At 30.9% G+C, this 15,617-nt stretch overlaps 1 protein-coding gene across 2 annotated transcripts in view; it reads left to right on the top strand.

The window, feature by feature from the left end:
* LOC124360315 (regulator of G-protein signaling 7) overlaps nucleotides 1-15,082 on the top strand; it is a 35,570-nt gene extending 20,488 nt beyond the window's left edge. The window contains exons 10-14 of one of the 2 annotated variants that reach the window (XM_046813822.1): nucleotides 1,370-1,495; nucleotides 6,961-7,147; nucleotides 8,802-8,894; nucleotides 10,692-10,737; nucleotides 14,905-15,082. In XM_046813822.1, coding sequence (XP_046669778.1) covers nucleotides 1,370-1,495; nucleotides 6,961-7,147; nucleotides 8,802-8,894; nucleotides 10,692-10,709 — 424 coding nt within the window. In that variant the 3' untranslated portion in view covers nucleotides 10,710-10,737; nucleotides 14,905-15,082. The remainder of the gene's footprint in view (nucleotides 1-1,369; nucleotides 1,496-6,960; nucleotides 7,148-8,801; nucleotides 8,895-10,691; nucleotides 10,738-14,904) is intronic. The other variant, XM_046813821.1, reaches the window with a different exon arrangement.
* Nucleotides 15,083-15,617: the final 535 nt, after the last annotated feature.

Here is a 15,617-nt window from a genome sequence, read left to right on the forward strand (position 1 = left end):
TTTGATACCTAAAAATTTGTGAGAGTCCACTAGATTTAATCCAGAATTTTCTAAGAAGCTATTACCATTGTTACTAGGTCTGAAATTTATTATATTGGTTTTAGTTTGATTTAACAGAAGTCCAGTAGAATTAAACCAATTTTCTAACAACTGAAAAGTTCTTGTTATAGATTCCTCCATATTGAAAAAGTTTTTTTTCTGTAATAAGAACATTTGTATCATCTGCAAATAAAATAAATTGTTTGTTTGGTATGTCGATTGGTAAATTATTAATATATATAAGAAAAAGGGTAGGCCCTAAAATAGAGCCTTGAGGGACACCATAAAAAATATTTTCCCAATCTGATGTGACTCTATGCGAATTCTCATTGATAATGGTTCTTTGTTTCCTGTTATTTAGATATGATTGCAGATAATCCAAAGCTAGACCCCTAATTCCAATTCTAGACCCCTAATAACAATAAATAGGTTTTAAAAACTTGACTCAAGATTATATTACAGGAAATTAAAACAAAATTATTTTCTAGTATGTCATTGATTAGAATGATCTGTGTAACACAGCATTAATCGACTAGTATTAAACTATCAAGAATCGGGAAAAGCGATACTACAATCATGCTGTGATGAGACGATCTCGTTACGAAACATTGACTATGTATGTGTAATGTTGTCTGCTAGATAGCAGCACTGGGTAGGCTGTGTATTCTTCCTAACACTATCCATCATTTATTTAATGTTTCTGGTTGGCTTAAATGTATGAAACATTACTTTTGTATTACTGTAGCAAGCTGATATTTGTTGTTGTTTGGATAGGGGATCACTCACAACTGTAGTCTGAGTTGTGTAAAATGGCATGTCTGCATAGCAGTGGAAGCTAAATGTTGGTCACTGTAAATAATGAAATACTACTGTCTCTAAAGAAGAATTAATTGACATTTTTAATTTAATTTTTATAAATAACACTGGATTACTTATGAGTATTATTGTTCAGTTCGGTACACTATTGATGTTATTGCTGATGGTAAATAAAAGTGAGATGGAACAGAGATTCTGCTTTAGTTATGATTGATTACAACAGAGTACATAATTTATCGAGCACTTTATTGGACTATAGAAAACAAAATGATAAAATGGGTGTGGCCTGTAGCCTTTGGTTGTTAGAACTTTCCATACTAAGTACAGTTTTTGCTGGAAAGGGTTAATTAACAGTTAGGACAAGAGAATGAAACAGATGAGGGACAGAATTAAGACACCATATTCACATGAGTTCAATATATGTCTTTCAACACTGTTTTTTCTAGACAAATTAAATGTCTTATCAGAGGTAATTGAGTGTTGAGTTTTAATATATTTATTGATGTGTTTCTAGGAAAGATATTTCTGCAAGAAGAGTAAAACGTTGGGCTTTCAGTTTACAAGAACTCCTTGCTGATCCAGTAGGAAGAGAACATTTTATCAAGTTTCTTGACAAGGAATTCAGTGGAGAGAACTTAAAGTAAGGCTGTGTTTTTATGTGGTCCTTATTTTTCACACACTGACACATAAGTATTGAACTGAGTATAAATATAAATACACGTAAAATAAACCAACGAGCCAAAGATAAATCAGGGAACTTGTTTGTCAGTTAAGAAGCAAAGGTTTTTAAACATCCAATACAATAACATGCATGCCTGATTGTTTTAAATTTTTGCTGTATTTTAGGCAGGTACACTTTTGTGTATATAGCCTAATCTACTGGCTGAGGTCAATAATCAAACCAAACTAAGCTGCATGAGTCTTTAGAAATTGCCTTAATAACCTTTATTTGCCTGAAATAGTTTAAAAAAATATTCCAGTGAACATCTTTATGATATATGAGTACAATCAATTCATAACGATTCACCCAAATAAATCAGTTATTAACTATTAATGAATACATTTTTAGTTACACTTTAAAATAATAATGTTTTATAAATATTATTTGGCTTAAATAAACTCTACTATCATTGTGCGTTAAATCCTCAGTCACATAACTTGTTTTTGATTAATGTGTTGATTAACTAGGTCAAAAAGCATCTAGTTTCGGCGCTTGTAATCTACTTCTGGTGTAAGGGGAAGAGTGTAATCTTTACGAAGTTTATGCTACATTTCATAATTATTGTTCATTATAATTGAAAGTCTTGCGTTATATAAGTCTTGTTGTTTTTTTTTAATTAAAGTCTGAGAAAGAATGGTTCACTAAGGCATGTTAACCCTCTAGCTGGTATGAAATGAATTTTCGTTGCCAAAGACCCGTCCGATTTGGCAACAACGAATATTCGTCGCCAAAATAGACATGTACAGTTATTAAAATTTTAGGCATTTAAGGTCATATAAATGATTTTTATTTTATATATTCTGGAACAGAATTAACTATAGTACCGATTTACTGTTCTTACTTCGATTATTGTCTTCTTTGTTTACCGTAAAACATCGTTCTCTATGGACAGCTGACGTGAACGTAGTACGGGTCAACCACATTGTTGTGAAACTGTAAACAAGTGCCGGGTTTTGTGTTTGAGGTAACGAATCCAATAGTATTTGTGGAAATAGTATTTTATAGTGTTTTAGTGTTATTATTGTTTTTTTAGCTTTCTTAGGTTATAGTTTTAGTATGGGTGAAAACTTTAGAGACCGATAAATCTAGTGACGCTGAGTGAAAAATGAAACTTTGTATATATTGTACATATGTAAATAAGGTAAGATTACAATTTATTATTTTATTTTATTTTTGTTTTATCTGTCATACTTATATAAGTAAAAATGCAGTCATGAGATTATGTTTACCCTCGAAAAATAATATTTATTTAGAAATCTACGCATTTTTGAAAATAAGTAAATATGCGTGATTTTTCATACAAAGCCCTGTAACACATACGTTTTGAGGTAAAAGTTACAATAGTTATATATTTTTGGAATCAGGACAAAATTTTGAATAAGTTATACATTTACAGTTTTGATGTAAAGCTTATTGCTAAGCAGTTACACAACGGAATATTTACAAAAATAATGTCCAAAAAAATGTTTTCTTACATTTTGTAAAAAAAAAAAACAAAAATATGTTTCCATGGAAACAATAAGATATTGTTATTTTAATGCTCTCCATATAGTTGTGAATACATTGACATATAATAGTTTATATTTGGACTAACAGTTATGAAATGTGATACATTATAAGAAACGTCTGCGAGGCTGTTAAAATAGAGCCGCCAGTACAGAGTGACACCATTGCCAGTCCTAGGGTTAATGAATACTCCTGTGTTTTTCCTTAAGCCACTTTAAAAATACAGTATCTCAATGTCAAGATAGCCAACCAATTTTGAGTACTTTGTGTTCAACCATTCATAGCTTTATTCATTTAGGACTGTATTTTAAGTTAGATTGTTACTTTGTCATTGCTGTCTGCATTGCACTACTGACCAAGCATTGCATACTTAGTCTATATATACAGGGTGAGTTTTTTAAAGTGATCCAATAGCTAACCTTTTAATTACACGACTTAGCACCACACTTTAAATTTGGAACTTGCTCAATTTCAAGTTTCACGCAGGGATACACTTTCAAATTCTTTGAAGATGGCCGCCATTTTCCAATATGGCGGTCAACTTTAAAATCTCTTATGGAACACCCTGTATTTTATGTTGTTTTTAAATTCTACTCAACAAAATAATACATTTTTGCTTTTGAGAGTTTTTCAATATCTAATGGTTCAGGAGATACGTGGACTGGAAGTTTTCATAATTTTTGCCAATATGGCGGCTAACTTTAAAATATTTTATGGAACACCCTGTATTTTATGTTGTTTTATATTCTACACTACAAAATAAGACATTTTTGCATTTTAGAGTTTTTCTATATCTCTAATGGTTCAGGAGCTACGTGGACTGCAAGTTTTCGGACTGATGATAAAAACTTGCAGTCCACATAGCTCCTGAACCATTAGAGATATAGAAAAACTCTAAAACGCAAAAATGTCTTATTTTGTAGTGTAGAATATAAAATCAACATAAAATACAGGGTGTTCCATAAAATATTTTAAAGTTGGCCGCCATATTGGCAAAAATTATGAAAACTTCCAGTCCACGTATCTCCTGAACCATTAGAGATATTGAAAAACTCTCAAAAGCAAAAATGTATTATTTTGTTGAGTAGAATTTAAAAACAACATAAAATACAGGGTGTTCCATAAGAGATTTTAAAGTTGACCGCCATATTGGAAAATGGCGGCCATCTTCAAAAAATTTGAAAGTGTATCCCTGAGTGAAACTTAAAATTGAGCAAGTTCCAAATTTAAAGTGTGGTGCTAAGTCGTGTAATTAAAAAGTTAGCTATTGGATCACTTTAAAAAACTCACCCTGTATATATCGGACAAATAGTTTACGATTCTATAAAGGACAAACACACAAACATTCATTTATATATATATATATATATATATATATATATATATATATGTCCTTTATAGAATCGTAAACTATATATATATATATCTATATATATAAAAATGAATGTTTGTATGTTTGTCCTTTATGGAATCGTGAACTATTGGACCGATCATGATGAAAATTTGTACGTATATGTATTTTTCCACGGAGAAGGTTTATAAGCTATGCCCATCCCTTTCCCGATTCAGGATTCCGCCCCACTGGTTACAGAAATACCCATAAGAAATGCATTGCAGCAAACATATGTTAACGTCTTTTCAAATTTTTAATCAGCTGTTCTTTGTAAACATATATTACACTTATAGTTTTAAAGCATAGAGTAAGCTTAAGAGAAACGACAAATTTTGTTTAAACTGTTTTTGCAATCACTGTTAAACATAGACTTTACTATCCAGATAATACAATTCAAATTTGACGTAAAAATTCACCTTTAACTGCAATATTTATTTAATATAAACCATGCTCATGCTTGATCAGAAGAGTAATGCAGATATCATAATTACTATCTTACGTTGGCTACAAATATAAAGAATGTTATAAAATCAACCTTAGTTGTTTTTTTTGACAGAAGTATGGTTCTCAAAACTCCGTGTGTACATATTCTCTCGATCGAGACAACAAAGCAAGCTCAATCGTGGCATCGGAGATATAACTAATTTAATCTAAAATTTATTATAGTAAAAAAAAAATTTACTAAGTAATATAAGGACTTCGGTTCTTAAGATTTGCGTGCGAAGCCGTGGGTAACAGCTAGATAGAGGCAGGAATATGGTACATACCTTCATAATACGCCCAAGAGGCTCACGAAGGAACGACTATCAATTATCTCAGCAATGTTTAGAATGTGATAGAAAAAGAATAAGTGAATATAGTGTACTGTTTTCAACGGGAAATTGCGTGCGAAGCCGCGGGCAACTTTTGCAAAAAATTATTGAAATGCGCAGCAAAGCGCGCCGGGTCCGCTAGTATATATATATAAATGAATGTTTGTGTGTTTGTCCTTTATAGAATCGTAAACTATTTGTCCGATCATTATGAAAATTTGTATGTACGTGTATTTTTCCACATAGAAGGTTTATATGCTATGCCCATTGATGTAACTTGCCACCAGGAGGCACTGCAATAGATAAAAATTTTCAAAGCGCCTGCACATTATAAACTGCAATTACAAGACAGTTACGTATATTAAATAGCCAGACACTATTTGAAGGCGCTAAATTATTATGTATATTTGTCTTTAAAATAACTTTCTGGTTGAACTTAAAGCTTGAGGTTTGGACCACTTTATAATAAAGTACATGTACGTGTACAATGGCTGTAAACATACACGTTTGACAAATTTCCTTGGTTGTGACAACAAGACAAACTCTACATCGGCATTGGAAATATAATTCACTTGAACCAGAAGTGCTCATATACAGGCAAAGTTTACGAAAAGCGTGCGAAGCCGCGGGAAATAGCTAGTATTTTATAAAATTTAGATCTAAACAACTGCTTGTTTTAGCCTCTGTGACAAACTTCAGCTGAAAGCCTCAACAGCTGTTTTGTGTCAGTTAAATTTGGAATATGTTTCATGAAAATCATCATTATTTCATTGAATTTAAAAATATTCTACGAAATTTTTTCCAATTTCTTTTTATAAAAACTTTCCTTGGACTTCAATAAACATTTTTCAAAAGAAATTAGCCTTTTTGACCCAGCCGTTATCGAGATTAGCGCTTAGCAACACATTTAGCAATCATTTTTATTTATAAGATAATATTCTTTATTTACATATTCATAGAGAATAGTAACAGCATCCTTAAAACTAACAATATTAAAATTTGTATACAATAAATTGGTCTTGTTTTTTCCATCAAACATCTCTTTCTAGATATTCTTCAATGGCGTAGAAGAGATTTTCTAGCAACCACTTCTTTACTTCACTCCTGAAAGCCTTTGTGTTACTCTTCTTCAGATCTTCTGGTAAATAGTTCCACAGCTTCATACCCATGTATGATGGCTTCTCCTCAAACAGGGCAATTCGATGCACAGAAAGATGAAAGTTTTCTGCCCTTTGAGTGTTGTAATGATGGATGTCACGACCTCTTGGTATTCCGTTATTGTGGACAAAGGTAACTGGTTCCAGAATATAGAGAGCCGTGACCGTCAATATTAATAAGTTGACAAAGAATGGACGACAACAGTGCTCTTATTCTGGATTACTAAGATGCGATGTAGGTTGCCTATTGAAGAGTTTCCCCATACTAAGATACCATAACGGAGATGAGATTCTAAAAGAGCATGATATGCTATTTTAGCCGTGGCAGTGTCTGTAATTTTTGTTAATTTTCTTATGACATAGATCCCAGTATTTAGTTTCTTACACAAACTGTCACCATGAGCTGTCCAGCTGAGATCTTAATTAATTATTTCTCTTGGAATTGTTTGGCTTGCACAGATTATATAAACTGAATGTATGGTTTATAATTGTTAAAGAATTACTATCTTTTTTTAGGTTTTGGGAATCTGTACAGGAACTGAAAGCGTTACCTCAAAAAGATGTTTTACAAAGAGTAAATGAGATTTGGGCAGAGTACCTGGCACCGGATGCTAGTTGTCCAGTCAATGTGGACTCCCACTCCCATGAGATCACTAAGCGAAACATGGCACAACCCGACAGGTGGACATTTGACACTGCGGCTGTAAGTATCACTTTACAAATGTATAATATAAATATTAAACATTTTCATTATGTTAGATTTAATTAGTATATGAGTCAATTATATTCCAAGTAAAAGATCTCCAGTGTAAAGTTGTGAGAAATTTTGAAACCATAACAGTATTTAAAGGTATCTTTAGGGTGTGATCTTGAAAGTTAAATTATATTACTGAAATATTGACAATTCATCATACACCAATTTAACACCTTCACTGCAGCCAGTGATTGTGATGAGAGAATAAAATAGTATTTGAATACCTCAGAATAAGTTCAAATACTTTTGAAATATGATTTCTCTGGAAGAATTCAATTCAAACCTCCAGTATTTGTTTATTGGAATAATAGTATTCAAATAAAATATTTAAGAGCTATATTTGCATTCTACACAAGTGTTCATTGGAGGGTTTTAAATTAATATGTATCTGGACATTAAAAATAAACTTAATTATAATAATTTACCTCAACAAAATGTACTTGTACATACATACACAGTTCTAAGAAGCCTGCTTCTGCCAAAAAAACAACTAAGATTGGTTTTATAACAGTCTTAAAATCTGCAATCCCAAATTAAACAGTAATTTTGTCCTTGATATCGGCATTTCACTGCTTACCAAATACTGCATTCTAAATGTTTGCTTACCGTAATATTTGCATCTGAAGACCATATGTCAGTTGTAATACCAACACTATTGCTTTCATTGAACATTTCCCTAATTGAAATAGTAATTTCACTGATCTATATTGGAATTAAACTGTCAGTTAAAATCTTTCTAGATAATAGACAGTACAGAGGCTGTAGTTTACGAGAATACTCTACGAAACCCTGATTTTCTACTACTGAGAATGGTTGGAGATTTTATTCAATCATTTTGACTAAATTTCTGTCAATCGACACATCCAGCCTTAGTAAGAGTCCCTGATTTAGCAACCAGGTTTAGTTGTCGAGATTGTTTTTTTTTCTTACAATTTCTTTAGTCAATGAAGAAACAAACCTTTTTGAGGCACTGTGGTTGGTTTCACATTCACTGCTAGCACCTTGTACAGGTACAGGATCAACATATATAACATTACTTACTTTAAGTGCATTTTCATGTTACTAGTGTCACTTTGGTATTTAAACTGTTTTTTTACATATTTTGCAAATTATGAAATATTTATTCACTATCAAAATGTTCCCACACAGCTCTAAGCTTTCGGGAGGCATATTGCAAAAGCACTAACACAAACAAACACACATGAACTTATCTAAAATTACTAAACTACAATACTGTACTGTGTTACATAAATTTCCACTACTAGCTGACAAAGAGACAAAGACAAAGAAAGAGTGAAATAACAAGGGTTTATCCGATTCTTTTAAGTATTTGATTCTCTCATCACTACTATACTGAATGCGACATACTACTCTCAATCAGATTCTGCAATGTAAGGTGGCTGCTGCAATCAACATGTTATGGAGAGAAATTGTACTGTTTTTTTGTAGTTTTAATTTGGATTCCTATCAAATAATTTTCAATGTGAATTTGTTAAAATTTGTATTGGGCTTCTTAAAAGTGGTTAAATTTAAGAAACATTATGAATCACTTTGTAAACTATTCTATTAGCAAATGTTGTAAGGTAACTTCTGTTGTTTACAGGCTCATGTGTACCATTTAATGAAGAGTGATAGTTATTCTAGATATTTGCGCTCGGAAATGTACAAAGACTTCCTGAATGGATCAAAGAAAAAGGTGAGCTTTAAAAAATCTTACCATTAGAAATTATTTTTCATGACATAACCAATAGTTTTAAAATATACCCAAGCCAACATAAAGATCATAACTTGAAAAAATTAAAGTGGTTAATTTGCTTTTTAAAATGTTTACCAACAATTAACTTAGTATTTTGGTAACAGTATAAAACTCTAAGAATACCGAATAATACAAATTTATTTAGCGCACTACAAAATTTATTAAATACAAATAAAAACTGTACTAACTAAATCATTTAAAATTTATTGAGAAAATGATTATAAGGTCTTAAACAAAACAATTATAAATAATTAACACTTCTGGATCAAAAACTGATACAGAAAAATTGAAAATGTATAATCTAATTTATTGTTAATTGATTTTTCAGTTTTTGTATCACTATTGTTCATCGTTGATATGCGTATTTTTCTTGTGGAGCAATGGGTTTACCACAAGGTTTCCTCTTATTTTCGTGCCACAATCATTTGTTTCCTATTGAATTGCATCTTTGTGCTTTGATCATCCCTTGTCACACAGCATCACATTATTTACTGGCCCCTCAGTTTATTAAATTTGTACAGCAGGTCATGTTTAATCATTCTAACTTTTTTTGTATTAAGATATCTCTGATTTTACTTACATACTGGAAAGAATCAATGAAAAAACTATACAAGTTATCAGAAATGAGAAAAATGAGTGTTGGGATCAAAATTTGTCCAAATCTTAAACAACTCAGAATTAAATTTTAAAACCTAAATTAATGAGCTAATTGTTTTATATTGTTTGTGAAGATTACTTTTTATACTTTAAAAATCAGGTTTTAAATTAAACTAGTATTGTAAATAAAGTGAAGTCAATAGAACAACTTTTCTGTGGGCTCTTGAAATGAAACTTTAAGGCTGAAAAACTTCATATAATATAAACAAGTGTTTTGAATAACAACACAAGAGTATAAATATATCTTTTAATCTCGTGTTGTAAAGTTTTTTTTATTTGTTCCATAACATTTTCGTAGAATTTTCAAAATTATATTTTTCAGATTTAACTTAAATATTTTATTAGAATTAATATTTGTTCTAGACTCATTTTTATGTTACAAGAAGACTATGTTTGTATTGTATATTAACAGTAAGTTGTTCTTTATCTTGCATTGGTATAAAACGCATATACGTAGTTTAATGTTATGAAATGAAATGTCTCTATGTTATTGACAATATTTATTCATACATACACAACTCATGATAAATTCATATTCAGTTTTCTTTTCATACAAAATGTGTAAATAAAGTGATTTTCTCAGTGAGTAGCTATTAACTTCTCTTTGAGAATATAAGGCAAGAGATATTCCAGTAAAGCTTTGAAATGTTTTCATTTTCCAACACATTTATTACCTCATGAAGCTCATTAACCAATAAATGCCTTTATTTACTTGTAATATTTTTTGCATTTATGTCACTAGATCATAAATAAACATTCTTTATATTAAATATAAATAAGAGTATTTTTCCTTTAATATTTTAATAGTAATATTATTTAATTTACATAAATAACTATTATTAATAAAATAATTATTTAATTTTTGCAAGGCATTTAATTAATTCAGAAAGATAGCAGAACTGAACAGAAACTTGTGATTGTTATTTACAATTACACACACATGACTATGGCAAATGTCAAAAACAATCCTGTTGCCTTTGTAAAACTAGCAGTTGTTATTCAGCAATATCCAGTAGTTCAGCAATAGCTCCACATACGTTTAATTCTTATTACTGATGTACATGTGTTCATTTCCTTTAGAAAAGGAGAACTAAGTAAGAGAAGTGGACGACATTTAGAGGTTCAGGTCAGAATCTGGTTTCAGTGTTTTTTTTTTTTCTATAGCATGTTGCACATCACACATACACTCAGAAAATATAGTTATTGTATATACTAACTGATGCCTAAATCCTGTATTTTCAGAGGACAGTGAAAATATATATTTTCTCTATTACCTAATACAGGGTCATCGAAAAATAATGCCTAGATTTTAAATAACTGTCATAAAAAAACTATTAAAGGTAATTTAAAGGTTGTAGTCTTAAAATGTGCGGAAAGAAATAAAATTTTTTTTCATACCTTAGTATGTTTCAATGTGAGCACCGTTCGTTGCCCTGCAGATATCAAGTCTGTAGTCAACTTCCTGCCATGTGCGTCCAATCATATCTGGCGTAACAGTTATGATTGCGGAAGAAATTCGCTCCCGAAGATGGTCCAAATCCCGAATCTTTTCTGCGTAAACTATATTTTTTAAGCTTTGGAAAAAGAAATCCAAAGGGGTAAGATCAGGACTTCTAGGAGGCCATGAAATGGGGGCTGCTCTACCAATCCAACCGTTTGGGAAGCGTGCGTTTAGTGCAGCGCGTACCTCGCGATGGTAGTGAGGTGGAGCCCCATCTTGCATAAAAATTATTCGCTGTCCAGTCTGTTGTTCGATATTGTCTAATTGGGGGAACACAAACAGTTCAAGCATGTCCAGGTAAACTAGGCCTGTAATGGTTTTTTCTACAAAAAAAAAGGTCCAATAACTTTGTCATGAAATAACGCGCACCACACATTGAGTTTGGGAGAATCAGGCACATACTCGTGGATTTCGTTTGGCTGTTGCGATCCCCATACACGGCAATTGTGACGATTTACACATCCATTTATGTGAAACGTAGCTTCATCACTAAACAACACTCTCTGTAGAAAATGTGGATTATCATCAATTCCATTTAACATAAAACTTGCAAATTCAGTTCGTTTAGGGCGGTCGGTAGGTTTTATTTGCTGTTTTATCTGAATTTTATACGCATGAAGTCTTAGCCGTTTGTGCAGTACATTTTGTATTGTTGTTTTTGGAATGTTTAGTTGAAGACTTCGTCGAGCAATGGATTTTTTTGGGCTCCTAACACAAGATTGCCGGATACGCTCAACATTCTCTTCTGATGTTCTTGGTCGGCCTGGTCTAGATTTTTTGCCGACGGTCCCTGTTTCCCTAAACTGGTTAAACCATCGAACGATAGCTTTGTTATCAGGTGCTGTTTGATCCGGATATGTTCTCCGAAAGAGCCGCTGTACACTGACAATTGACTTTGACTCCGCGTACCAAATCACGCACTGTGCTTTTTGTTGCACGGTCAACATCGTACTGAGCGGCGGCGCGTCTGTGGCCGGCTGACCTTGACGATTGCGCAGCTTGTCTGCGCATCACAAAGACAGGGAAACACAATCAGACGAACTAAAAACAAAACTTGCGTTCACCAGTTATCGTCCAGTGAAAGAATTACTCATTTAACATGAAAGGTTTTGATGTTATAATTTTATTAAATCTAGGCATTATTTTTCGATGACACTGTACTTAAATTTACATTTGAATGAGTGAAAATTCCCTGTAATATTTAGTGAGTTATCATAAATTATTTTACAGGTTGCATGAGAGTTTTTTAAGTTGGTAGTAGTTTAAGTTTGTGGGAGATTTCTTTACAATTTTTTACCTTGCCAGTAAAATGAAAAACTGCCACTAAAAAAAACTATAGAATTCTGCTGATTGAGATAACGTAGATATCATGTGCCAAAACATACTAACTGCTAATAGTAGTGATTGATTTCACTTTTTAAGCTAATATACTATTTTATGCTTCATAAAAGTTTATACTGTCGCTACTTGAAATCTACTTAAAAACTGAAATGAACGGAATTTTTGTAATTAACTTAGTTTCAAAAACCTTTTCACTTTAGTACTATGACACATCGTAGCTTACATATTACTACTACTCTTATATACTAAAAGTTTAAATGGCCACCATCTTAAAAAATCAAGAGGAAATTTGCAATTGCAAAATTTCTATTGTTTTATAAAATTATATTTTCATTCTAACTACATTTTTAATAGAGATATGATTTTTGGAGATTACCTAACCTCAACCATTTTAAAGTTTTCTAGGTAAAACTATAGTACATCTAAGGTGTCCCTTTTATCAGGATAAATGAATGTTTGTGTCAAGTTTCATCCAAATCAGTAAACTATTTCAGGATTATTGTGTTTAAAAGAAGAAAACTTTTGAATTAATGGTTACTTTTATTTTGGAATTACAAGGGAAGTAGATGAACCAAAAGTTTCCCTAAGTTTAAGCTTGAGACATCACAATATATAGACTCATAGGAATCTACCAAAAATAATGTTTTAATTCATGCTTTACTACCAGCCAATCTACACATTTTTATCTTTCATTCTAAAAGTTCTAGAAGATGTTCACTTATAATACTGTATTATTGCTATTACTGAACACTATTACACTTTTTATACCTAAAATTATTTTTACTCTAGAAAAGTTACAGGTTTAGGCATCAGTTAATATTCACCTATATCTTCACAATTTATATAACACTTTTATACTGCATTTTTATTTGTTCATATCATTAAATTATATTGGTGTAACTTGATTTACCTTTTCTAAATTGTATTAGTTTTACTGAGTTTTCTTTACACAATTTATAATTATTGATCGAACACTAGTTGTAAGTCTCCATGGTGTTAGCTACAGTAGGATTTATTTTGGAGCTATGTAACATTATTAACTCTGTGGATAGTACTGTATTATTTGTGCTTAGAATAATAAATAGCCTACATTAAATAAATTTTGACTTAGTTTATCTATTTGGTTGTTTATTTCTTCTATACTATTCTATATTATACTTCTATTTATTGTGGATTAAGGTGAGTTCACTTATTGCTGTGTATTTCATAAGGTTTGAATGGTCATTGTTGGTGATTTAGTATAATTTGGTTAATTCATTTCAATATGCCAGTTGAAAAAAGATTGCTTCCTTTTGTGTGAAATTATTAAGCTTAGATTTTGATAGGAGGTGAAGCTTGTTAAAATGTAACTTATTAGAATTTGTTACAAAAGTAAAATAAACAACTTAACAAGTTTTCACCATATTCAACAAGTAGACACACCTGGATTAGAAGCAAAAGGTTATAGTTTCACCACTTATTTTGATTTAATGCCATGTATAAAATAACTGCAATTTACCTGAAAATTTAGAAACTTGTGTTTTTTTTTTTTAAATAAATAGAATAAATATGTTTTGTTGATCAGGATTTCAGTACCTCTCTCCTAAAGTATTTGTATGTTTATGATCCTATATTATTCTACATTACTAATAGTTTATGAAATTTTTAGAACATATACAGGCTGTAAATTAAGTCAGGAACCGGCCTCCTAGATATCAAACAATTACAGAATAAAACACTTGATTAAGAATATAACAATTGGTTTTATCATTACTGTAGTACAATAAAAAAATCCACATTTTCAAGTGCCTTTTAGGTATTCATCACATCAGAGAGACATCCCTGAAAGAAAGTCTTGAAAATCTTAACTGCAAGCATAGATTGAGTTTTACATCAAATTAAATTCACTTTGTTTTAGAACACAATGCTGCAAATCAAACCTCAAAAGGTTTATTTTAGCAAAATGGTGGTAGTTTTAAATGTTTTAAAATTAATTTCAGTCTCTGAAAAACATACAATTATTTTGACTACTTTGGATTTTGAGATTGGATTAATAAACTGAAACAATGAAATACATGTGAAATGTTTATTTTATATTTACGTGATTAATCTATGGGTATATTACTAGTTGATAGGAAACTTAATAGGCTTAACTTGAAAACTATCTTTTAGGGTCACTTGGGTGAAAAAAACACATAAAATTAGACATATTTGACGCATAATTATATACTTTCAATTGTACTGCAATCTTTCTCAACCTGTAGAGACCATTCTCCACATACTTCCAGTGAAATAGAAAATTTCTAATTATGTGTAAAATATGTGTACTCTTGTGTGTTTTTTCAATCAGTAGACCCTAGAAGACATATTTTTCAAGATGACTTGCTGATTTTCCTATCAACTAGCAACAATCCGTGGCTTTCATCCATATTAATTCAAACCTAATCTATGGATATGTTTGTTCTGTTTTAGACTTCAATGAAAGGTATCCGATCAATTGTTTCGTTCTCCACTCGCAAAGAAACTGCCACGTCGTAGAAAGGATTTGGATCAACTCATCAAGTAACTCAGCATTTATGTAAATTAATGATATTTTATATTATATCATGACAATCAGGCAATTATATTTTTACATTATAAGTTCTCGCTAGCATTGTCATCTTTTAACAAGAATTATTCGTGTTATAATTATGATCATATCATTTCTGAGCAAGTTATAGTAGAGACATATCTGCTAGTCTTTTTTTTAAAGTATTGACTTAGTTGGACTTTTATCCAGAAAATGTATAAAGAGATGCAAATGTTTAGAACACTAAGAATAGTGTAACAACTCCGTCGTTCTCCATTTAGTTAATTTATATGCTTGTTTCACACAGTATATTTCATATTTCTTTTAAACATTCATTATTTTAAAGATGTGGTGTATTAGCCATTGTTTTTAGTCCCAATTTTTTTTACCTTTTAAATACTTTTCTAAATTTAAGAATTAGTTTTTCATAATTAAGTACTTTTATAATTGAAAGGCAGTCGCGGGACTGACCAACATAATTGACTACTTCTTGTAACGGGCTGTAAAAAAGTATGTTTAGTTATTAAATGGTTATTTTATAATAACATGAGACAATTGAATTTATCCTTTAAAAAGTCAATTTATGATTTTTATGCTTCTTCAGAAAAATTTGTAT

Source organism: Homalodisca vitripennis, chromosome 4, assembly GCF_021130785.1.
Source record: "Homalodisca vitripennis isolate AUS2020 chromosome 4, UT_GWSS_2.1, whole genome shotgun sequence".
NCBI lineage: Eukaryota > Metazoa > Arthropoda > Insecta > Hemiptera > Cicadellidae > Homalodisca > Homalodisca vitripennis.